The sequence below is a fragment of the Actinia tenebrosa genome, unplaced genomic scaffold (genome assembly GCF_029948245.1).
Source record: "Actinia tenebrosa isolate PJP-AT-01 unplaced genomic scaffold, QUT_ActTen_1.0 PGA_scaffold8__29_contigs__length_14323225, whole genome shotgun sequence".
NCBI classification, from domain to species: Eukaryota; Metazoa; Cnidaria; class Anthozoa; order Actiniaria; family Actiniidae; genus Actinia; species Actinia tenebrosa.
Genome location: NW_028292585.1, coordinates 684,573 through 711,447, shown reverse-complemented (window position 1 = coordinate 711,447; position 26,875 = coordinate 684,573). Strand labels below are relative to the sequence as shown.

The 26,875-nt window shown below is 38.3% G+C and overlaps 1 protein-coding gene across 2 annotated transcripts in view; it reads left to right on the top strand.

Moving 5' to 3' along the window:
* Positions 1 to 20,585, top strand: part of LOC116303581 (mucin-like protein) — a 31,214-nt gene extending 10,629 nt beyond the window's left edge. Inside the window, exons 7-33 of one of the 2 annotated variants that reach the window (XM_031713149.2) lie at positions 162 to 482; positions 947 to 1,309; positions 1,597 to 1,753; positions 2,059 to 2,243; positions 2,793 to 3,107; positions 3,818 to 4,120; positions 4,822 to 4,875; positions 5,649 to 5,788; positions 6,280 to 6,660; positions 7,021 to 7,121; positions 7,200 to 7,292; positions 7,733 to 8,274; positions 8,931 to 9,152; positions 10,564 to 10,890; positions 11,049 to 11,303; positions 11,544 to 11,743; positions 12,298 to 12,640; positions 13,605 to 13,727; positions 14,385 to 14,507; positions 14,713 to 14,835; positions 15,420 to 15,542; positions 15,932 to 16,060; positions 16,254 to 16,363; positions 16,590 to 16,696; positions 18,121 to 18,483; positions 18,886 to 19,257; positions 20,074 to 20,585. In XM_031713149.2, the coding sequence (XP_031569009.1) occupies positions 162 to 482; positions 947 to 1,309; positions 1,597 to 1,753; positions 2,059 to 2,243; positions 2,793 to 3,107; positions 3,818 to 4,120; positions 4,822 to 4,875; positions 5,649 to 5,788; positions 6,280 to 6,660; positions 7,021 to 7,121; positions 7,200 to 7,292; positions 7,733 to 8,274; positions 8,931 to 9,152; positions 10,564 to 10,890; positions 11,049 to 11,303; positions 11,544 to 11,743; positions 12,298 to 12,640; positions 13,605 to 13,727; positions 14,385 to 14,507; positions 14,713 to 14,835; positions 15,420 to 15,542; positions 15,932 to 16,060; positions 16,254 to 16,363; positions 16,590 to 16,696; positions 18,121 to 18,483; positions 18,886 to 19,219 (5,837 nt within the window). In that variant the 3' untranslated portion in view covers positions 19,220 to 19,257; positions 20,074 to 20,585. Of the gene's footprint in view, positions 1 to 161; positions 483 to 946; positions 1,310 to 1,596; positions 1,754 to 2,058; positions 2,244 to 2,792; positions 3,108 to 3,817; positions 4,121 to 4,821; positions 4,876 to 5,648; positions 5,789 to 6,279; positions 6,661 to 7,020; positions 7,122 to 7,199; positions 7,293 to 7,732; positions 8,275 to 8,930; positions 9,153 to 10,563; positions 10,891 to 11,048; positions 11,304 to 11,543; positions 11,744 to 12,297; positions 12,641 to 13,604; positions 13,728 to 14,384; positions 14,508 to 14,712; positions 14,836 to 15,419; positions 15,543 to 15,931; positions 16,061 to 16,253; positions 16,364 to 16,589; positions 16,697 to 18,120; positions 18,484 to 18,885 lie in introns of both variants that reach the window. The other variant, XM_031713148.2, reaches the window with a different exon arrangement.
* Positions 20,586 to 26,875: the final 6,290 nt, after the last annotated feature.

Sequence of the window (26,875 nt, the reverse complement as noted above, 5' to 3'; positions counted from 1 at the left end):
GGGAAACTAAAAATGCTACTATTAAACTATTTTATTGCTATCAGAGAAGACACAAGTCAAGGTTTCTTTAATATTGTGTTTGATTTGTTCAGTACATTAAATTTAAAGTAGTAGGCCAATAATCCTTCCAATAAACGCAAAGTAAACTGATTTACTTGCAGCACAAGCACACAGCCAGTGGAACATCAGCGCCCAGGTTAATGGTCCATCTTCTATTCATGTATCTTGGAAGACGTTTGACAACTCCGTCATGAGCTCTGGTCAAACCCTTTATGGGGTAGTGGTGGTTTGCAAGCCCCTTAAACTCATACAACGTACAGTACATGTTATGGTCCAACATTCAGCTACCCAAGTCGAGGTCACTGGGCTTACTGGAGGCACAGAGTACACGGTCCAAGTTGTGGCATTGGTGAATGATCCAAATATGGTATCTGTGTCCTTGTATGGAAGTGATACAGCAAGAATAACTACCAGTGATGGAGGTAAGACAAATGTGTTTCTTGGGTTTAAGTAGCAGCTAAAGATCCCACCGAATAGCGGGAAAGAATGTATTAGACTGAACATTAATTCTTTAAAGAAATGCGCATTTCTGGTCAGAAGACCAGATTTCTCTCATTAACTCCTCGGTCTTCTACCTAAGGAACGGATTTTGGGTTATTTACCTGATGGTGATGAAAAACCTGGGCATTAAAACCTCTAGAGAAAATTTTCAGGAATGTTGTCTTTCGAGGCGTTTTGTACGGCAGCCATGTTGTGAGGAAAACGATATGATTTTGCTTTTTTGGGAAGTTAAATTTCTTTACATACCAAAACATTACATCGTTCCTGTCCTACTACATAGCTGCCATGAACCTCTACTGAATGTAATTCCGATGTCAGCTCTTGCATCAAAACCTTTTACGGGTCCCTGCTTGTTAAAATCTCACTGTACTTTTCTTGCTTTTAGAATGCGAGACGTACAGAAATCTGACATCGGAGAGAAGGTCCCAAAGTGAACCAGGTGGTCCTTACTGTGATCAAAATCAGATATACACCCCAGCCTGGTATCGTTTCGGAGGAAAGGCTGGTACACAAATAGCGACATCATGTGTACCCCCAGACAGATGCCATACATCTTCGCCTGGTTGGATGGATGGAACACACCCTTTGGTCCAAGATGGCGTCGTCATGAGAACAGTCTGCTTCCATCGGCTCGAGGATTGCTGTAGGTGGGAAGTCACTATCAGAGTTCGCAATTGTGACGGGTTTTATGTATACCAACTTCATCGTCCGCCTATGTGCAAATTGGGCTACTGTGGAAATGATGGAGGTAACTTTTGAATTCCTAAGTCATTACACTTTAAAATATGAGAAAATAGGCTTCAAATGACAGTGAAAAAAGTACGGGATTGATTGTGCCGTGATGTGGTTGTGACGTTGTTGTATCCGAACATTCTGATTGGATACCTATTTCTTATACTGTGATTGGTTTGAATGATGGCGTCATTTCCGTCACGTAACGTTTCCTTGACGTTTGAAAATTGGTCTATAGTTTTAATTACCCATAGTGATCGAAAACTATTAACTCCCAAAAAAAAACTTTCATTTTTTTCTAAGGCTGTGGTAAATTCATCAGGGACGCGTCTGGTACGCTTACAAGTCCTGGTTATCCAAAACGTATCTACTGGAACTCCAAGTGTCTCTGGGATTTTACTGCTCCATCTTCGGCTGGTGTTATCGTTGTTGTCGTGGAAGATCTCAGAATACCTTGTGTGTAAGTACTTTTAATAATCGCTTTTTTGGCTTTTGTACCTTTGTATTTATTTTTCTTTATGCTTTGCTTTGTTTTTACCTTTTTGCTTTGTTTTTACCCTTGCGGTTGCTGTTGTCAGTGTCTGTAGAGTGCCAACCCATCTATAGATCCACTGCAGCTCATTTTCATGCGACGCAGATCAGTTTGGAGAACAATAAAATAGAAAAGCCAATTCATTTCTAGTCCTTCACCTTAAGTTGCATTATGAATATCTGAGGTCTTTAGTGGGCAAACCGTTCAACCTCCAAACTTGTTATTTCTCGTAGAAAATTTTCTCTGTCGTTTCAAAACGGCGTTGGGAAGCAAGTTGGTCAAGAGTGTGGCATACAGCGATTCTTCACCTGGGTGTCTCAAGGTTCTGCTAAACTGAAGTTCCTCTCTGACAAAGCTGAATCCAGATGGGTTGGGTTTGAAGCTCGGTATTTCATCTTCAATGGCAGTCTTACTGACAGTAAGTCGACATTCATTTATGGAAGGTGTCATTAAGTGCATTCAGAAAGTTTTTTTTCTTGAGTTAGCCTGAAATTTACTTTTGTCTTTTTATTTTTGATGATAATGACTAATAAAATCTGGGAGCAGAAACAGATCTATGATCAAGGGGGTGTCCTGTGGTACACCGAACACCCCATAACCCCATAATTACTCTTACGCTTTTTTGAAGCGATGCATAATATCTCTATATACATTTCTTCATTTGGGAAGCCTCCTAACGAATTCCTAAATCCGCCCGTGCGGAGTGGTACACGAGATGGGATTGGAAGATAATAATAATGATGGATGGTTATGATAATTAGAAGGTGATTATGATTATGATAATGAGATTGTTGATGAGGTTGATGAAGATGGCGATGATGATGATAAATTTGAGAATGGTGGTAGATGACGGTGAGATGATAGAGGATACTGTTGGTGGTGATGGCGGAGATTGTGTAATAATGGCGGTGATGATAATATTGTTTCTAATTATTGGGTAACCAATTTTTTCGTTTTCGTGTTCTAGTTCCAGATATTCCTCAATGGTCTGGCGTCTCAGCTCAAGCTTTGAATTCAACAGCCATAACTGTACAATGGGGCCCTTATTCCAATATTTCTGTTACTGAGTACCTTATTATATGTGTACCAGATGGATTACCTCTTAATGCCACAATATCCATTAAGGAATATGCCAAGGTTTCGCAGTTCTCTCTTGTGGTGTCTGGCTTAATGGAGTACACCAACTATACTGTACAGATTGTGGTACAAACAAGTGATGCAAAGTCGAGCTTCAGTGGTTACAGAGGAAGTCAAAAGACACGCGTAGAGACTAAAGAGGACGGTACGTTCGATGCAATGATCCATCTATCTAGCAATCTGCCCTGCCTACCTACCTACTTTCCTTACGCCCTGTTCTTCCTGTATAGCTGACTACTCCCTACCTACCTCCCCACCTATCTATCTATCTACTAATTAACTACCTTACTGCTCAATTAATTACCCGCCTGCCTGTCCCTCTTCCCCCCTTCCACCCTCCATCACTCTGCCCTCCTTTCCTTACCTTTCATACCTAGCTATTTATTTAGACGACTGAAGAAGAACTTTATTTGTACCCATTATAACATTATTTTCTAATTTGATACATTATTTATGTTAAACAGATTGAGGGGTACCAACTTCCAAAAATAACTAGAAAGCTAAAAATGCTTGGAAGTCGGTTTACATATTCTTAATTAAAAGTCATTGCATTTAGGGTCGGGATTTCTGCTAATTACAATCTACCTACTTACCTACCCACCTGAACCAACTTGCCTTCCTACCAACCAACTTGCCTACCAATCTATCAACCAACCTACTAACCTAGCCACCAACCTACCTATCTACCCACCCACAAACCCACCCACCCACCTACCTAGGTCCCTTTCTCCCTCCCTCCCTACCTACCTACCTATCTAGTACCTACTAGTCTTCAGACCTGCCCACACGTAGGAGCCCATCAAAACCAAACACTTGATTTTATCAAAACAATTTCAAAAACTTTTTCATTTGTAGTTCCAAGCGAAGGCCCGTCTGATGTCAAAGCTACAAGTGCTGGTACAAACAGAATAATGGTCAGCTGGAACCCCATACCAAAGCATGCGCATAACGGTATTATTACTCATTACGTCATCTATTACAAGAAAGTACTGACAGCCCAAACATGGACTGAAATGGCAGTCAACAAACCACTGATTAATGGTACACGGATGATAGCATATTTAGAGAGACTTGAGCCTGGTAAATATGTGATGCAGATGGCTGGTGCTACGTCCGTTGGTGTTGGAACAAAGAGCTTTCAAATTTACTTTATTTTAGGTAAGATTGCTTCCTGCTAACGCTGACTTCCAACAAGTTTTTTTATTATTCTGATTAGGTGGCCTTAAGTCGGAGCATGGCAAACTCACAGATCAAGGCATGAAATGACCTCTGGGCTGATCAAAGTCAGGGCACGGTTAACTCTAAGATCAAAACACGAAACAACCTCTGGGCTGATCTAAGTCAGAGTATGGCTAACTCACAGATTGAACCCTGAAACAACCTCTGGGCTGATCAAAGGCAGGGCACGGTTGACTCTAAGATCAAAACATGAAACAACCTCTGGGCTGATCAAAGTCAGGGCACGGTTAACTCTAAGATCAAAACATGAAACAACCTCTGGGCTGATCAAAGTCAGGGCACGGTTAACTCACAGATCAAACCCTGAAACGACCTCTGGGCTGATCAAAGTCAGGGCACGGCTAACTCACAGATCAAACCCTGAAACAACCTCTGGGCTGATCAAAGTCAGGGCACGGTTAACTCTAAGATCAAATTGGAAATTAGTGTGTTAAATTTTGCGACGGAAGGAGTACCGAAGAAAAACGTTGAATCAAGGGCGAGATCTATTAAACTCTACTGACATGTAATGAGAGCCGTGTGAACACATGGACGTTTACACGAGCATAAGGGGCTCGCAATACGACGAACACCATTATGTATGGTAGCTTTATAACTTTTATTATTATTTTCAACAACAGTACTCCCCACCACCATACTACCTGCCACGACACCACCCCTAACACCGGACAAAGGTAAGTTATTTTAAAGTGCATATTAAACTTATTTTTTAATGATAATAATAATAGTATGAAATATAATATAAAACGCGCGCGCATGTGTCTGTACTGTGATATAAACATGCTGGAAGCGGTAGAGCTCGAGAGAAGCAGGCTTATGAACACAAGGGGTGGGCGAGTGTTTCTCTTGATTTTATAGGATATTTCTTTTTATAAACCTATTTTCGAACGATTTTGCGCGAGCGTGTCCCTAACCTTTGATATAAGCACGCCCTCCAGCCAATCAGAGTGCGCGTTGTATTCCAAATATTTTTATAAATCAATTATATAAGTCTAAGAAAAACGCCCGAAAGAATTGTTTGATTTTGACATAGAAATATTACAATCCTTTGGCGGAAACTTGCTACTAGTTTTGATTAAAGATATGCTACTACGAAAGATTTGTTATCAGTCAGCTTTTCGACAAGATTAAGGGTGGGGCGTGGGGTATGCCTTGTCTCACCGCTGAGCCGGTGTAGGTTAGAGCAGTCGCACCCACCCATCACTCATGAGTTGCAAGGAATTGTCTTCAACTTACCAAGTTCTCCTCAACTTCGAATTCGAAGTTCCAATGTTGTCTTCAACTTACCAAGTTCTCCTCAACTTCGAATTCGAAGTTCCAATGTTCGATTTTTGGGATTATCTTACGCTATGATACAACAACAACAACAAGAACAACAAAGAAAAATAAGATTTTAAATTTTTCATGGCCTTTTTTCAAATCTCAAATCTTTTCCTTTGTTTTTCAGCCTTGAGGATGTATCCATACGGAGAAAGTGCTGGAGACAGTATGATACCAAACACGAAATATTATGTTGCCACATGTTTTCGCATTGATATTCCTGGAGATGGGCTGCCGTTCTTTACGAAGAGACATCATATGATTCATGTGAGTAAACATTTTAAGTGTCAGTCAGGGTTAATTCGGAGACTCCTAATTTTTTTCTCCCTGAAATTTTTGAATACTCTTGTAATTCTACCGCAGCTCCTGCAAATTCCCTGAAATGGCTTACATTTCCTTATTTTTTTTATTCATTTGGGCAGAGGTTTTTCTCTATGTAGTTCTAAGATTCTGCATTTTACGTTTTCTGTTGCTGTTATTCATAGAAGCCACTTTTATTACAGTTGAGCCCGCAATGAGATATTCATTTTTTAAAGAACTCATACAAGTGAGGCTATCGTTTCGATACAATACTTGTTGTCTCATTTGCGTCTCGTTTACATGCATCCATAATATCTGCTATTGAATATAAAACGACTTTTCTCTCTGGTTTCTTTTGTCCTTTTAACCAAAATGGCAGCCACGGCTTTTGTTATTTCACGGGGAATTGATGGGAATTGACTGGGAAATGATTGCAAACCACTGTTTTATGATCTCAGATTTGTCGTAATGGTCTTCTGCTGTTTGAGACTTGGAGGTCAATCCGTTGGCCATACAGGCTGGTGGAAGAACGTACGTGGTTGAGGGACGCATCTCTATTGGCTCCATACTGGGCGTTAATTGATGTTGATGGTTCATTTGTAAACCGGGGCATTTCCAAAGTGTACTACCAAGCATACAACGACACAGATAACAGCTATAAATCCAGGAAAATGATCATACAGGCCACCCATGACGTAGAAAACCTGCATCTCAATAAACTCAAGTTATATGAAGGTGACTATACCAAACCTCGAAACTTTAAAGCAAAATGGGTTTTAGTCATCACTTGGGTGAACTTGAGGCCATATGGTGTTGAAAGACTGCGCAACTTCAATCTCGTAAGTTAAGTTTCTTGATGATTGTCATTACAGCACAGGAAGCCCAAGCAAAGTAATTGTACCATATTACATAGGAATGTATGTGGAATTGTATATCGTAAAAATATCTATATTGATTTGTGTAGTTAGTTTGTGTAGTGTTTTTGTTGCCTTTTTTTTTTTTTTTTTTTTTTTTTTTTTTGTTTTTGTCTCTACTAGATTTGGAGCCAATTCGACAAGTTTCAGCCTTTTTACGGACTTACTATTCCTTTGTAATAAGGAACAAGTACATTGCTTGGGCTTCCAGGCGATAACAGCATGCAGTAGACAAATTATTCGACATTTGTGCTTAAACTGATATGCTGAATATTGCTCCCCCAGACCAACACCTTCCAAGCCGTACTCATTACAAACGGTATTCACTCCTTCGCCATGTACAACTATCCTACAAATGGAATACAATGGGCTGTACCTGCTCCACTGTAAGTAATGAGAATTCCTGACAAATAACGATTTAAATTATTTTAACATAAGGACTGTCACTTTTTGTTTATTCTCAGGGGTAAACACCATCTTTATGAAGGCAGTCCTGCGCTGCCTGTGGCTGGCTGGAATGTTGGCAGGAAGAGTTTGGAACACTATGATATCGAAGGGTAAATAGTAAATAAATAATTTATTTGCCGATTTTTTAAGTGAAGACGGAAATCCACTTCGAAGTGCATAGGACTGTGTGAGTTCAAAGAGCTCCGCCATGTCGGCTTCCTTATTCAGTCCCACAATCCTTTGCACCATGAGATCGCTACCAGTCTTTTGTTGAACTTCTGGAAGGCAGATTTTAGTGTTTTTAGTATTTTGTGGTACGTGGAAATACCTTTTCATCCATTTTATTCTATTAAGCACGGGTGGTGTAGCGGCGCCTGAGAGGTTTTCTGCGGTTTCTCCTGTTTTCCTTCCTCGATAATTAACTTCTGAATTCCAATTCGAGCTTCAGTGGACGAAGAGATACTCTTTAGAAATGCAAATACTAAATCCTATTTAAGTTATTTTTTCGTTCTTTTCTAAAATTCTGTTTTTGATATTTGCCCATTTGCAGATCTGGCCAAACAGCAATGGTGGGGATTGATACACGTTACGGAAAAACAGTCAAAATTGATCTGAGAAAAAAGAAGAAAGTCCCTGATCAAATTTCGAAGGGAAAATGGTTTTTTCGTCTGGAGGCCGCATTATCTCGTGGTGGAGTAACCCCAAAAGATCGATGTATAGATTGGTACAAAGCGCACCCAGACCACGCAGATTACACCGAAAAGCTTGTGCCGTGCCCCTGTACAAAAAATCAGGCTGAAAAGGACAGCAGATTTAAAATGGATTCAAAAGGATGGCCTTTTATTTGTGCAAAATCTGTCTTTCCTTCCAATGAGGGATGGGAACAGAAGTGCTGTTACTCTCAATTTACAAGAGCACTGGTCAAAGGGTATCCAGGAGGAGGATATCCAATCTCTTCTATTAGTTACACATCTGGTTTGAAACATGATGAATTTGCCTATGTAAAATGCTGTGTCGAATCAAGCACGTGTAATTTGTTTTACAAAAAACGACCATCTGATGATTGCTGGAGATACCTCCATCCTCAATTATGTAAGTAGTAACAGTAAATTAACTTTTTTACAGCTTTACAGGAAACCCTTATATGGTGCTTAAAGACCGAGTAGAAAGTAACAATAATTTCTTCTTTCTGATATGGGTTACCTGTGCCTTCATAGGATGACACTTTTAGCCGCATTATACAAGTGCCGCGTAATACGAGATACGTAAAAATTTATTTGTACAAGAGTTTGGAAACAATTGGGTAACGGTAGAGTGCATACCATAAAATAGTCCAGCCGCTAGACCCTCCCCTTTACCACTCCGCTTTTGTTTTGGGGCTTCCTGTGTCGCAGAAGGAAGCCCAAAAAACAAAAGCGAAGCTAAAGAAGATTGTCCAGCTTCTGGACTAATCGTACATCCGTGAAAGACTTTGTAAGAAATTTCACTATTTTGAACAAATTAGTAAGCTCAGTAGACCTCAGTAGACTGTAGACCTACAAAACTTTATTCCAATTTGTACAATTTTTTTAGTTTTTCACGGATTTATATTATGCCCTCTACTAGTGGTATATAGGAGATTTTGTATTAAAAGTACAATTTTATCAAATAAAGCCAACAAGCAAAGAACTAACAATTAAATATCATGCCCATGCACAACTTCTTTCCAAACTTTCCAACTTTTTTCTTCTTTGCTTTTTTGTAACCAGGTTGGTTTTTGGGTGATCCTCATTTCGTGACGTTAGATGGCCTGAACTACACCTTCAATGGTCTTGGCGAGTACATCATGGCAAACATAAGCAACGGGTTGTTCCAGCTTCAAGCTCGAACCAAGTTGGTCGAGGGTGGAGGGAAAGCTACTGTGTTTGTTTCAGCCGTTGCAAGGCAGACAGGATCAAGTGCAGTACAAGTGAACCTTAAATCTGCTGGAGGCACGTTACAGGGAGACATTTCTATTACTATTATATTCTTATTTTTAGTAGGATGTCACCTGAAGAGTTAATTGACAATTTCCTGTTGCAGGATTCTTGACTTTTCTTTTTTTTTTTTTACTTCTTAATACCACTACGACTAGAATCCTTTTCGAATAGACCTCTTTATCTTGGGCGTAATGTTTTCCCATTTCAGACCACGTGTCATACTCTTGATAATAATAATAATAATAATAATAATAATAATAATAATAATAATAATAATAACAATAATAATAATAATGATAATGATGATAATGATAATAATAATAGTTTTTTTAATAATAATAATAATTTTATTTAAATAAACCTTAATAGTCTATGCATGTCTTAATAGAAATAGAAATACACTCGCTCCAAAGCTACTAAAGTTCCAACGCTTAATATTTTAAGATAATGATAAACAAAAATAAAATGAAAAACTAGGATTTAAAGTTCATAATCTCAATGCCATTATAATAATAATATATATATTTTTTATAATAGAATTCAATTAACTATTAATAATAATAATAATAAAATTTATAATAACGTTAATAAAGAGATTATGGATATAAAATAACAAATATATGTACAAATTACTTATTTATCGATAAAAACATATTTGTAAAATATAAAAAACAATTAAAGTTTTTAAAAAAAAATTAATATATTTAAAAGTTAATCTAAGTAGAAGACTTAATGGCTCCTTGAACAGTGTCAATGTCAATATCACAGTTGTGTACATCATAAGGAGTTTGCCTTTTTGTTCTTGAACCTCTCAAGCATACAAGGGCAGAACGCAGAATAATAATAATAATAATAATAATAACAATAACCGTTTATTCATTTATTTATATAGCGCTATTTCCAAAACCTTGCCCTTTACAAAAGCACTAAGCACTACAAAAAGGAAATCTCACCGCCTTACAATATTGCAAAATTTAATGAAACGGCTAATAATTTATAATTGAAACTAAGCTAAATTATAGAGCGGACTAAGTATTATTAATAATTTGGTGTAAATAACTAATGTAATATATGTATAACTACTTATGAAAGCTAGAACCATAGAAAGGATTGATATAAGATTGTTTGATTCAGTTGTATCCATATTCATATGTCTTCTCATACGCAACCGTTAAACAAAGAAATGATACTCTAGTAAATGAAAAGTACTCTCAAACGGAAAACCTGTCAAAAATAAAAGGGTCTATTATTTTCATTGTTAACTTCTTTGTGACTTCCCAGGTGTAAATGTTGTCAATAAGGCCAACAAAAGAAACTACGAAAAGGATTTTGGTAGTTGTAGTATCAAGACGTAATATTTATGGGATTAATAGTATACTTAATAATATTCTGGATTATACTTATATTTCCGAATTTCTCCCAGGTCTGGAAGTGTTAGTCAATGGCAGTGTAATAGACCACTCCACTTTGACCAATACAACTACTCGTTACAATGGCTCCGTTGCTTTATCTCGACCTGACAAGGCCTCCATCACTGTACTCTTCCCTTGTGGGATTTCAGTCAAGATGACTGACGTCAAAGGCTCATTGGCCATCCTTCTTGCTGCTCCAGAGAGATTTAAGAACAAAACTCGTGGTTTGCTAGGTGTTTGGAATGATTATCCTGAAGATGACTTGACAACACCGACCGGTCGTGTCCTACCGACCAATGCCAAGGGCAGAACCATACACTATGAATTTGGACAATTATGTAAGTCTGCCGCGGCTCTTTTTCATGGGTGCAAGTAAATAATTGATGATCTACATTTAGAATATATGATCGAGGACTTTGACTTTTTTAAATTTAGAGCAAGTAACGGAACTAAAGTCGTTGTTTACAAATTCATTTCCACTTTCTGTAATTTCCAGGGCAAGTGACAGAAAGCACTTCACTCTTCACCTACAAGGAAGGAGAAAGCGTCAACACGTTTTCTAATTCTTCTTTTGAGCCAATGTTTATAGAGGAGTATAACTTTACCAGCGATGCTGTAAAACAAGAAGCTCTAGAGAAATGTGAAGGAGACGTGAACTGCCTGTTCGACGCAGCCTTGACTAATGATGTTACCATGGGAACGAGTACAAAGATAGTCGGTTCAAATTTCAAGAACGAGTCCGAGGCAATGAGTAAGTTGTTTTCTTTTTCTTTTCATTTGTCCATCCATCCATCCATCCATCCCTCCCTCCCCCCCTCCCCTTCTCCCTCCCTCCCTCCCTCCCTCCCTCCCTCCCTCCCTCCCTCCCTCCCTCCCTCCCTCCCTCCCTCCCTCCCTCCCTCCATCCATCCATCCATCCATCCATCCATCCATTTACTCATGGCACTCATCTATTTATTCACCCATTCATTTTTTTCCCCCATTCATCCAGAAAACAAGGTGCCTATCTTTGTGAACCACTCTTCGTTCATCAATGTGACTGTCAACACAACTGCTCGCATAGAGATCTTTGCTAAGGATGACGACGGTGATCCACTCACTTTTTATGTCAGCGGTGTACTTCCTGAGACTCTGGATAACACAACCTCTAATAATAGCATTGTTGTCTCTTGGAAGGTTACAATGGACAAGGTATTTATTTCTTTTTTTTAATTTGATAAAGAATTGATCAACTTTTGCATTTTTTTCTTTTGTTTTTCACTCGCCTTCGTTGTCAATTCTTCTTTATACACCGTAAACAGTAACTGACGACTCTTAAAACTCCAGTGTATGTGGGCTTAGACTCGAATCCAGGAGTTGCTTGTTTTGTTTTCATTCTAATTTCTGCTTTTGTTTACCGACCTCAGAACTGAGGCTAAGCTCGCATACACTGGAGTTTTAAGAGTCGTCAATTGCTATTTAAAAATAATAGTGTGCCAACCTGTAAAAATGCTTCTTCTTCTTTTCCTCTTTCTCCTCCCCACTCCTTTCTACTCTATTTCTTCCCTCGTCTTTCCTTCTCCTCCTCTTCCAATCTCTTTCTTCTATTCCACCTTCTCCCTCTTCCTTTCTCTTTTCTCCTCTTCCTCCTCACTTCATTCATTCTCTCCCACTTAACTTTACCCGCTCGTTATCACAACATGGCCGTCATTTCGTGTTGCACTCACCTACATAATAATATTTGTACTTTTATCAAAACTTAAAAGATTCAATTGGAGTTCACTGTGATGGACGACAAAGGCGCCGCAGCTTTATGGAGACCAAAAGTATACGTTTGCGCATGTCACAATGGTGGATACTGCTCTCCAGATTCCAGTAACAACATTTTTGCAGACTCAACCAACGACACATTCCTCATTATGCCGTGCAATTGTATCCATGGTTACACGGGAAGATTCTGTGAGAATGACCTCGATGCATGTCAAGCGAATCTTAACCCATGCTACCCGGGTGTCAAATGTACTGACCTCCCTCCCCCTGCGGACGTTTCTGGCTACAAGTGTGGACTTTGTCCTCGTGGCTTCACAGGCGATGGTGCATCATGCTTAGGTATGTAAGGGATATAACAAAACAAAAGAACCTGTTTAGCCTGGGCATAATGTTTTGCCCATTTCTGACCACGTGTCATTCCTATTATTTCTTTGTTTGGATTCAAATAAAACAAAGAATCTTATTCTCAAAGGATTGACACGTGGTCTGAAATGGGCAAAACAAACGTCCAATTAGTTAAAGAGGTCTATCGTCACCTTAAAATAATTAATAATAATAATAATAATATAAAAACTTATTATTATTATTATTATCATTATTATTAATAGTAGTATATGTAATAGGACTCCATGCTGTCCAATTAAGAAATAATTGGACGAGGAAAATTCCGAGGACTGACAAAATTGGATGAGGCCGTAGGCCGAGTCCAATTTGGCAGTCAGAGGAATTTTTCGAGTCTAATTATTTCTTGATTGGACAGCATGAAATCCCATTACCTATTAATTATATAGCTGCCTAATTAATCCCATATCAACAAGACCTGTCCAATTAAGAAAATAATTGGACAGTTACCTATTTGGGATTAACGAGAAGCTGTATAATTATTATTTAAAGAGGTGTATTTTCATCTTACGGTACCTGACTTACAGAGCAAGGATGGTGATACCCGGTACCCTTTACCTCTGAAAGTGAAATCCTGGATTTTGTCCTTAAATATATCCAAAACTAAAATTCAAATTACAGACGTAAATGTACTGTCTGGTTGTATGCTGAACAGCATATTTGTGTTCATAATTAGTCACCATAGGGACAACCAGTATCAACATTTCAAGAGGTCTCGCTCTTAGAGGGAGTGTATTTACCGGTACCCATCACATTAATCAATACATTAGGATCCCTATTGGGAACCCTCCTAATTCCCATGAGTATTTGCTGTGGTGCACGTTTGCAACCAAAAAGCAACCATTGTTGTGAATCATCAAAAGTGGTAAATGTATTGCATAAACTTTATTTCTTCTCGTAGATCTTGACGAGTGTGAAGGTAGCAATGGTGGCTGTAGCCAGATCTGTGTCAATACTCCAGGATCGTTCGTTTGTGACTGTAACCATGGATACCGACTGAGCATTGACCAAAAGACATGTAACGGTATGTAAATAGATTTTATACTGATTTTCGTTTAGAGGTTTCCCTCTATACCACCATCACTATCCTTGATGTAGTTTATCATATTTCCCAATCCTTTCCCTCACTCCCCCCCCCCCCCCCCCCCCCTTTTTTTCAAGTACAGTGCGGACACTCAAACTGAGATCACTCTTACAAAGTTAACCAATCACGATGTAGAATAAAAATGTAGCCAATCAGGAGAGAGAAGAAACAGTAGCATATTTAAAATGTATTTCAGCAACTCACAAACTTTTGTTTTTCATAGTTATTGTTAAAGCAAAAAAACTTTTTCAGATGTATAATCCGATTTAGGCTTTCTTGCTTGCTGCTAGACCATTTGCAACAAAGATACCTTGGGGAAGGCTCTGCTGGATGGCAAACAAATTTAAAATGGCTTGATATCTTGAAATCGAAAGTATCTTATAAGGGGAAAAAAGTATTTTGAAAAAGGTTTTGGATATGACATTAGTAATCCAGCAAAAGTTATTAAATAAAGCAAGTCCGCAAATTGGATATTGGTTGAAGTTTTGGCACTCAAGTTATATTTCTTGTTTACACTCGCTATTATGGTTGGTTAATTTCGCAAAATAAAATGTTCCCTCTTCTTAATCTATTCGCTTATTTCCTTGTTTCTGGCAGACGTGGACGAGTGTATTCCTTCAAGCGACTGCATGCATAAATGTAAAAACACCATTGGTAACTACGTATGCGAATGTAATGAAGGCTTCGAAGTTAATCCAAACAACCGAAAGGAATGTGTTCGTAAGTAAAACAAACTGCTTTCTATTACTTTGTACAATGCAATCCTTCTTAAAGAAGTTATTTTGTTAAATAGCACAGATGATGTAAATGAAAGAGCAATCGTCTTTCACTAATGCGACTCGAGTTCTCTGGAACCACTATTATTTTCCATTTATTTATTTGTTTTCATTTATTTATTTTCATTTATTTGTTTTTGTTTATATAGCCAAGATCCCGTGCACAGCTGGCGATCATGACTGCAAACACATTTGCTACATAAAGGACGGACGACAACAATGCGCATGTCGGCAGGGATACAAGTTAATGGATGATCAAAAGACATGTGAAGGTGAGTATCTTGACTGAGATTTAGTTGTGCAAAGGCTTGTTGTGTGGGAGACGTTGACATAGAGGGCCACAAGTTGCAAACGTCAAATGTCACCTTCCAGTTAATAAAGTTGCTTAATGTTTTACCTTTTTAGTAATCTCATAATTAAATCGTTTAATATTATTTATAAAATAATTGGGATACTACGCGCGCTATGATTGGTCGAAAACCATGTTTGATGAGAGTATCAAAACACGCTGTCGTCATTTTTAATCTATCGCGCGCGCTCATTAGTCAGTTTGAATAAGACGGCACGTAGGGAGAATTTACTTAGACTTTGCTTTTTTTCGATCTTTTCGCGCGTTTGTTATTTTATAAAACAAATCAAAAACAGTTTTCTGTGTTTGATACTCTGATCAAAACACTTGGGATGTTGGGAGAACACTCGAGAAGCTGGAAACCACTCCGCTACGCGTCGTGGTTTCCTACGCTCCTCTCGTGTTCTCTCAACATCCCGCGTGTTTTGATCAGAGTATCAAACACGGGGAAAACTGTTTTTGATCTGTTAAATCTTTAATCGAATTTTCCTTATTTTCTTTTGGTAGATATTGACGAATGTGAACCAAAAATAAAGCGTTGTTCCCAGTATTGTAACAACACAGTAGGCAGTTATAAATGTTGGTGTAAGAACGGATTCAGGCTGGATAAGGACCTCATTACGTGTGTGGGTGAGTGGTTACGTCATATGTACTTTAGCGACGTGGTCTTCCAGGATGTCACGTGACCTTTCCTAGTGGTCACGTGGTCTTGTTCACAGTCTCGTGACCTTTCTAGGAGATGAAGTGATCTTCCCGGTAGCTTGTCACCGGCGTTATTTGTGTTGTAATGATTCACTAAGGTCGGTTGCGAACCATGTCACTTTTGTTTCTGGGTTGATCACGTGATTGTTGGCCATATTGAAAAGAGTAGTTAATATTTCTATCCCCACCCCACCCTACCCCAGTAGTGCACGAGGCCGCACTACCCTGATAGTAAGTATAACACAGATTACAGTCACTCGCTCGACTCAGGAACCTGAGGAATCTCGCGAGTGAACTGCGAACATTTTTTTCCATAGACGTGGATGAGTGTATGGAGTTGACCTATCAATGTTCAGACCCATCGCAACTGTGTCGAAACACCGAGGGAACGTACAAATGTGCATGCGGCGAGGGCTTGTACTTAACGAAGAACAACACATGCAGAGGTAAGAATCGATAAGAAATAGTCCTAAATGTAGGACAGTTTTCGTAATTCCATTAGAGGAAGACAAACGCAGCGCGTACGTAAATCTTATCGATACCCTAAAGCATCTCCTGAGCTGATCAAATTCATGGCACGGCTAACTCACAGATCGAATTAGAATTTTGAAATTGAATTGTTTCAATTGTATGTTCCAGAGATCGAAGGACCAATTTCCCCCGAGAAACCTGACCCTCCAAAACTCCCTACGGAAAACGAGAGAAAAAATTCAATCAATATAACAGTGCAAGACTTGAATGTTGATAAGGTATGTTCAGTTTGGTCCATATCTGTAGTGAAAATTTACCTATTTACACTATATGTCACAAATCTAACAAACAGTCCCTTTCACAGTTCCCTGCGCCATCTGTGAATAGCTGCTTATACACGAGGCTAAGCCTGTAAAAATGAGTCTGTGGTCTTCAAAAACAGCGGTATGCATCGAATGCGAAACTGGTGTATTAATGGTTGCGGCTTTGTTTCTTTTTAACTAGTGGTACAAATCGCTGGACAAGAGCTTCAAGGACGCTGTTGCTAAAGCTGTGACGTACTACTGCGCAAATAAAGATGAGGACTGCAAGAAAGAACGAGAACGTGAAAGGTCTTTCATTTAATATTACTTTTTACGTTTTTCGGATTTTTTCATTACTGAGATTTTATAATTTTAAGTGGGAGAGGTGTGGGAAGTGCAGTGGGGTAAGCGTGTGGAAAGGCCGGAGAACTTACATAGTACTGAGAACATCTACGTATTCTATAGGCCTTTTAAGTCTTGACGTATTTCTGGGTCCATTCACACAAAAAATTGCTAAAATGTTGCCACAACTTATTCCCAGGATTTATTCTCTACCTTCAACAATTAGATACAGAAAAAATTTGGTCTATTATAAAGAAAAAACACAAAAAATGTTTGATAGATGTGTTGATCATCACAGTTAATGAGCGATCTAAGCGAACGCTGTAAAGAAAGACTTGAAAAAATGATTTCAAGCTTCAACGGGAATCGAACCCATGACCTCCGCGATGCCGGTTTGATGCTCCACCAACTGAGCTATGAAGCCAATCCTGTTTGTGAGCGGTCATCTTTGTTGGGTTCATCAAGCCACTATATGTAATAAGTGTGAATATTGAATGGGTGGAACTGTGGTGAAATAATGATAGGTGTGTTGATCATCACAGTGAATGAGCGATCTAAACGAACGCTGTAAAGAAAGACTTGATCACCACAGTGAATTTTTTCATTTTTTTCAAGTCTTTCTTTACAGCGTTCGTTTAGATCGCTCATTCACTGTGATGATCAACACATCTATTTTCACCACAGTTCTACCCATTCAATATTCACAGAAAATGTTTGTAGAAGTAATTACTAAGTTGGACCCGGAAGTGGTTTTTCGTTCGAATTACGCTTAACAGCTTTATTGACGTTCTATCTATTGCATTAGGCGTGATTCATTGTATTTTTATGAATACGTTACATCGACTGCTCGCTACGTAGGCTTTCCCATGGAAAAGCGTTATTTCCATCGTCGCCATGTTTGGTAACCGTTAACTAAACGTGGCGGGTGTCTCTTCTGTTAATTCACTCTCTATGGCTCTTGAGGACGATCGAGACCCACCAATATTGCTACGGCTCCCTTATCGAAGAGAAGGGGCCGGAAGCAAGAGGCAAGAGGATGGTAACGAGTTTACCACTCTCGTCTCTTACTCAAGTTAGACTTGATTAAGATCATGGGTTAGGGGCTATTCAAGCTTTACAATAGCTTCTCTAACGTGGGAGTTGCTATGGGTATAGTCCAGACGCCGTACACTCTCCTTTACCTCTCCGCTTTTGTTCCGCGACACAGGAAGCCCAAAAACAAAAGTGGAGCGGTAAAGGAGAGGGTACAGCGTCTGGACTACTATATGTACTGAAAAGACTAACGCTATACGACTTACCTAACATTCTCTTCTCTGAACCAGCTAAGCGTTCCCCCCAAAGTTTTATTACTCAATCCTTGAATTAAGTTTTTTCGGGGGATTATTTTTCAGACGAGCTTTAGACTACGTTCTCTACACCGCTGACCAGGTTCATTTGCTGCCCGATTTTCCAAAGCAAATCAACCTTAGATCACGTGAACTGGCTGCTGTCATTGCTTTCTACGTGGAGTTTCCTCCTGAAGTCGTTTCTACATCAGGAGATTCCATAGAGGGTGGAATACTGGTGGAAATCGTACAATTTGCTAAGAAGGACATCGAGAAATCTTTGAATAGAACCATTAGTAGCATTACTTCGAATAAGAAAGAAGAACCTTCGATCACGGAAGAGCCAGAAAAGTTGAATATTTACGTTATTATCGGTGTGTCAGTTGGTGCTGTGGTGCTTCTTGTTATCATTGTCGTTCTTGTCAGAAGGTAAGTTTGGACGCGACGTTTTAACTGTCTATACTTCATTCTTTATTCTGTAGTTTGATCCTCGTAGATTTTTTAGTCACATTCATCTCATATTGGCTCTGCTCGTCCTCCTCTCTTGCTGTCTCACTGTCTCAATTCATCTTTCTGCCAGTCTCTACCTATCTTCTTATCCTTCTGTATCCCTGACATTGTCAGTGCATTGTCAGTTCTGCCTCTCAGCCTATATTTCTCCTTTATATTTTTCTGTTTTGTTCTTTCTTCCATTGACATTTTCTTCTGCACTTTTTTTCGTCTTCCTTTCTTCCCTGTCCTCTCTTTAATTTCGAAAATCAACCTTCATTGCCTGTGTCTTGTTTTTCCATTATTCATGATTCAAGCTTTACCGTTTTTCCTTGAATTCAGATTCGCATGCACGAAAAGACCACAAGAAAACACTAAGCGAGTAGGGTCATCACCTGGTATCAATAACCAGTCCTTTAATCCCATGGGTGAAGGTGAAGGTGAAGGTGAAGGTGAAGGTGAAGGTGAACCTATCGAATTACGTCCAGTTTCGATGGAGAACGCACTCGAAGATAGCGGTAACCAATACGTAGAGATTGGCAGGGATAATCCTGATGTAGATCATAGCGATGTAGCTGAGAAGCCCCAGTCCGATGTGACGTTTTCCACACAAGCAGAGTATAGCGAGATTCCTGCGAAACCTGGTCTTGAAGGCCATTACGAGGAAACCTGTTAAAGACGAGAAGAACAGTGAGATAGCTGCGAAACCCGTAGGTACAGTAGAGAAGAAAGATTTGTAGTTTAGATTTGCTGCGCCCACTAGCTTGATGATTTAGGTACAAAGTAAAAAAGCTGTAGCTTTTCTTTCGTCATTCCGATAAAAAGTGATGCAGAAGATTTAGTAAGGCTGTGAAAAAATTATGATGTACGGACTGAGCTGTGCTGTGACCGTGACCGATACAGTAATGTGACCGTTATATTAACGTGACCGATACAGTAACGTGACCGATACAGTAACGTGACCGATACAGTAACGTGACCGATACAGTAACGTGACCGATACAGTAACGTGACCGATACAGTAACGTGACCGATACAGTAACGTGACCGATACAGTAACGTGACCGATACAGTAACGTGACCGATACAGTAACGTGACCGATACAGTAACGTGACCGATACAGTAACGTGACCGATACAGTAACGTGACCGATACAGTAACGTGACCGTTATATTAACGTGACCGATACAGTAATGTGACCGATACAGTAACGTGACCGATACAGTAACGTGACCGATACAGTAACGTGACCGATACAGTAACGTGACCGATACAGTAACGTGACCGATACAGTAACGTGACCGATACAGTAACGTGACCGATACAGTAACGTGACCGATACAGTAACGTGACCGATACAGTAACGTGACCGATACAGTAACGTGACCGTTATATTACCGTGACCGTGATTGTAACAGTGACGTGACCGTTACCTTGACCGTGACCGTGCCGTGCCTTGATTAAATATTTTAAGTGGAGTAGTATTAATCTCGCGCCAGTGGCTAAACCGATGTCTTTAACCTTTTTAGGTTGGACGTATTTTTCCCATTTGAGAGCACGCCCATTATCTAGAAAATACGATTCTTTGTCTTTGTCTTATCATGTGTCTTCTCGTACGCAACCGTTACACAAAGAAATGATGCTCTAGGTAATGAAAGATGGTCTGAAATAGGACAACTTTACGCCAAACCCTGCATTTCATAATCATTCGCAATATACTCTATAAACCGCAATCAGGAGTAACACTCTGATCTAGAAAAGTGCCCAAATTATCAGTCTTGGGTGTACCGCCTATTAATTCAAGCATCAAGTAATACCTTTGTACAAAACCGCAGGCTTCTGATAGCCAAACGATGTCATAGATAGAATATCATAGATTACTTTCATAGATAGCCATTATATCCCTATCTTTTTTACTGTTACATGGATGATCTTTTTATCAAGATATTTGTATGAATATTTTGTAAGAAACTGTGTGCGCACTTGTAGCTGCTGTTTGTAAATAGACGTAATGCTACATATAATAAATCTTAAAATCTTCGCTGAGCTGTTTTTCTATAGAAAGAAAAGTCGATTTTAGAATCGATGATGTTGAGGATGGTGTTGATAATGATGATGATGTTCATGATGATGTCCATGATGATGATGGTGTTGATATTGATGATGATGCCCAAGATGATGATGGTGTTGATAATGATGATGATGTTTATGATGATGATGGCGTTGATATTGATGATGCTCAAGATGATGATGGTGTTGATATTGATGATGATGCCCAAGATGATGATGGTGTTGATAATGATGATGATGTTTATGATGATGATGGCGTTGATATTGATGATGCCCAAGATGATGATGGTGTTGATAATGATGATGATGTTTATGATGATGATGGCGTTGATATTGATGATGCTCAAGATGATGATGGCGTTGATATTGAAGATGTTCAAGATGATGATGGTGTTGATAATGATGATGATGTTTATGATGATGATGGCGTTGATATTGATGATGCTCAAGATGATGATGGTGTTGATAATGATGATGATGTTCATGATGATGATGGCGTTGATATTGATGATGCTCAAGATGATGATGGTGTTGATAATGATGATGAGGTTCATGATGATGATGGCGTTGATATTGATGATGATGTTAATGATGATGATGGCGTTGATATTGAAGATGTTCAAGATGATGATGGTGTTGATAATGATGATGATGTTCATGATGATGATGGCGTTCATAATGATGATGATGTTCATGATGATGATGGTGTTGATAATGATGATGATGTTCATGATGATGATGGTGTTGATATTGATGATGATGTTCATGATGATGATGCCGTTGATAATGTGATGATGTTCATGATGATGATGGCGTTGATATTGATGATGATGTTCATGATGATGATGGCGTTGATATTGATGATGATGTTCATGATGATGATGGCGTTGATAATGAGTATGATGTTCATGATGATGATGGTGTTGATATTGATGATGATGTTCATGATGATGATGGCGTTGATAATGATGATGATGTTCATGATGATGATGGCGTTGATATTGATGATGATGTTCATGATGATGATGGTGTTGATATTGATGATGATGTTCATGATGATGATGGCGTTGATATTGATGATGATGTTCATGATGATGATGGCGTTGATATTGATGATGATGTTCATGATGATGATGGCGTTGATATTGATGATGATGTTCATGATGATGATGGCGTTGATATTGATGATGATGTTCATGATGATGATGGTGTTGATATTGATGATGATGTTCATGATGATGATGGCGTTGATATTGATGATGATGTTCATGATGATGATGGCGTTGATATTGATGATGATGTTCATGATGATGATGGCGTTGATATTGATGATGATGTTCATGATGATGATAGTGTTGATAATGATGATGATGTTCATGATGATGATGGTGTTGATATTGATGATGATGTTCATGATGATGATGGCGTTGATAATGATGATGATGTTCATGATGATGATGGCGTTGATATTGATGATGATGTTCATGATGATGATGGCGTTGATATTGATGATGCTCAAGATGATGATGGTTTTGATATTGATGATGATGTTCAAGATGATGATGGTTTTGATATTGATGATGATGTTCAAGATGATGATGGCGTTGATATTGATGATGATGTTCATGATGATGATGGTTTTGATATTGATGATGCTCAAGATGATGATGGCGTTGATATTGATGATGATGTTCATGATGATGATGGTGTTGATATTGATGATGATGTTCATGATGATGGTGTTGATATTGATGATGATGTTCATGATGAAGATGGTGTTGATATTGATGATGCTCAAGATGATGATGGTGTTGATATTGATGATGATGTTCATGATGATGATGGTTTTGATATTGATGATGCTCAAGATGATGATGGCGTGGATATTGATGATGATGTTCATGATGAGGATGGTGTTGATATTGATGATGCTCAAGATGATGATGGTGTTGATATTGATGATGATGTGCATGATGATGATGGCGTTGATATTGATGATGCTCAAGATGATGATAGTGTTGATAATGATGATGATGTTCATGATGATGATGGCGTTGATATTGATGATGTTCATGATGATGATGGCGTTGATATTGATGATGCTCAAGATGATGATGGTGTTGATAATGATGATGATGTTCATGATGATGATGGCGTTGATATTGACTGATGCTCAAGATGATGATGGTGTTGATAATGATGATGATGTTCATGATGATGATGGCGTTGATATTGAAGATGTTCAAGATGATGATGGTGTTGATAATAATGATGATGTTCATGATGATGATGGCGTTGATATTGACTGATGCTCAAGATGATGATGGTGTTGATAATGATGATGATGTTAATGATGATGATGGCGTTGATATTGAAGATGTTCAAGATGATGATGGTGTTGATAATGATGATGATGTTCATGATGATGATGGCGTTGATATTGACTGATGCTCAAGATGATGATGGTGTTGATAATGATGAGGATGCTCAAGATGATGATGGCGTTGATAATGATGATGATGTTCAAGATGATGATGGTGTTGATATTGATGATGATGTTCATGATGATGATGGCGTTGATATTGACTGATGCTCAAGATGATGATGGTGTTGATAATGATGATGATGTTAATGATGATGATGGCGTTGATATTGATGATGCTCAAGATGATGATGGCGTTGATAATGATGATGATGTTCATGTGATGATGGCGTTGATATTGAAGATGTTCAAGATGATGATGGTGTTGATAATGATGATGATGTTCATTTGATGATGGCGTTGATATTGAAGATGTTCAAGATGATGATGGTGTTGATAATGATGATGATGTTCATGATGATGATGGCGTTGATATTGACTGATGCTCAAGATGATGATGGTGTTAATAATGATGATGATGCTCAAGATGATGATGGCGTTGATAATGATGATGATGTTCATGATGATGATGGCGTTGGTATTGATGATGATGTTCATGATGATGATGGTGTTGATAATGATGATGATGTTCATGTGATGATGGCGTTGATATTGAACATGTTCAAGATGATGATGGTGTTGATAATGATGATGATGTTTATGATGAAGATGGCGTTGATAATGATGATGAGGTTCATGATGATGATGGCGTTGATATTGATGATGATGTTAATGATGATGATGGCGTTGATATTGAAGATGTTCAAGATGATGATGGCGTTGATATTGATGATGATGTTCATGATGATGATGGCGTTGATATTGACTGATGCTCAAGATGATGATGGTGTTAATAATGATGATGATGTTCATGATGATGATGGCGTTGATATTGACTGATGCTCAAGATGATGATGGTGTTGATAATGATGATGATGTTCATGATGATGATGGCGTTGATATTGATGATGATGTTCATGATGATGATGGTGTTGATAATGATGATGATGTTCAAGATGATGATGGTGTTGATAATGATGATGATGTTCATGATGATGATGGCGTTCATAATGATGATGATGTTCATGATGATGATGGCGTTGATATTGATGATGTTCATGATGATGATGGCGTTGATATTGATGATGCTCAAGATGATGATGGTTTTGATATTGATGATGATGTTCATGATGATGATGGTGTTGATATTGATGATGCCCAAGATGATGATGGTTTTGATAATGATGATGATGTTCATGATGATGATGGCGTTGATATTGATGATGTTCATGATGATGATGGTGTTGATAATGATGATGATGTTCATGATGATGATGGCGTTGATATTGATGATGCTCAAGATGATGATGGTGTTGATAATGATGATGATGTTCATGATGATGATGGTGTTGATATTGATGATGCCCAAGATGATGATGGTGTTGATAATGATGATGATGTTCATGATGATGATGGTGTTGATATTGATGATGATGTTCATGATGATGATGCCGTTGATATTGATGATGATGTTCATGATGATGATGGCGTTGATATTGATGATGATGTTCATGATGATGATGGCGTTGATATTGATGATGATGTTCATGATGACGATGGTGTTGATAATGATGATGATGTTCATGATGATGATGGCGTTGATAATGATGATGTTCATGATGATGATGGCGTTGATATTGACTGATGTTCATGATGATGATGGCGTTGATATTGATGATGATGTTCATGATGATGATGGCGTTGATATTGATGATGTTCATGATGATGATGGTGTTGATAATGATGATGATGTTCATGATGATGATGGCGTTGATATTGATGATGCTCAAGATGATGATGGTGTTGATAATGATGATGATGTTCATGATGATGATGGTGTTGATATTGATGATGCCCAAGATGATGATGGTGTTGATAATGAGGATGATGTTCATGATGATGATGGTGTTGATATTGATGATGATGTTCATGATGATGATGGCGTTGATATTGATGATGATGTTCATGATGATGATGGCGTTGATATTGATGATGATGTTCATGATGATGATGGTGTTGATATTGATGATGATGTTCATGATGATGATGGTGTTGATATTGATGATGATGTTCATGATGATGATGGCGTTGATATTGATTATGATGTTCATGATGATGATGGCGTTGATATTGATGATGATGTTCATGATGATGATGGCGTTGATATTGATGATGATGTTCATGATGATGATAGTGTTGATAATGATGATGATGTTCATGATGATGATGGCGTTGATATTGATGAGGATGTTCATGATGATGATGGCGTTGATATTGAAGATGATGCCCAAGATGATGATTGTGTTGATAATGATGATGATGTTCATGATGATGATGGCGTTGATATTGAAGATGTTCAAGATGATGATGGTGTTGATAATGATGATGATGTTCATTTGATGATGGCGTTGATATTGATGATGATGTTCAAGATGATGATGGTGTTGATAATGATGATGATGTTCATGATGATGATGGCGTTGATATTGACTGATGCTCAAGATGATGATGGTGTTAATAATGATGATGATGTTCATGATGATGATGGCGTTGATATTGACTGATGCTCAAGATGATGATGGTGTTGATAATGATGATGATGTTCATGATGATGATGGTGTTGATAATGATGATGCCCAAGATGATGATGGTGTTGATAATGATGATGATGTTCATGATGATGATGGCGTTGATATTGACTGATGCTCAAGATGATGATGGTGTTGATAATGATGATGATGTTCATGATGATGATGGCGTTGATATTGATGATGATGTTCAAGATGATGATGGTGTTGATAATGATGATGATGTTCAAGATGATGATGGTGTTGATAATGATGATGATGTTCATGATGATGATGGTGTTGATAATGATGATGATGTTCATGATGATGATGGCGTTGATAATGATGATGATGTTCATGATGATGATGGCGTTGATATTGATGATGCTCAAGATGATGATGGTGTTGATATTGATGATGATGTTCATGATGATGATGGTGTTGATATTGATTATGCCCAAGATGATGATGGTGTTGATAATGATGATGATGTTCATGATGATGATGTCGTTGATATTGATGATGTTCATGATGATGATGGTGTTGATAATGATGATGATGTTCATGATGATGATGGCGTTGATATTGATGATGCTCAAGATGATGATGGTGTTGATAATGATGATGATGTTCATGATGATGATGGTGTTGATATTGATGATGCCCAAGATGATGATGGTGTTGATAATGATGATGATGTTCATGATGATGATGGTGTTGATATTGATGATGATGTTCATGATGATGATGGCGTTGATATTGATGATGATGTTCATGATGATGATGGCGTTGATATTGATGATGATGTTCATGATGATGATGGTGTTGATATTGATGATGATGTTCATGATGATGATGGCGTTGATATTGATGATGATGTTCATGATGATGATGGTGTTGATAATGATGAGGATGTTCATGATGATGATGGCGTTGATAATGATGATGATGTTCATGATGATGATGGCGTTGATATTGACTGATGTTCATGATGATGATGGCGTTGATATTGATGATGATGTTCATGATGATGATGGCGTTGATATTGATGATGATGTTCATGATGATGATAGTGTTGATAATGATGATGATGTTCATGATGATGATGGTGTTGATATTGATGATGATGTTCAGGATGATGATGGCGTTGATAATGATGATGATGTTCATGATAATGTTCATGATGATGATGATAATGGTGATAATTTTGAT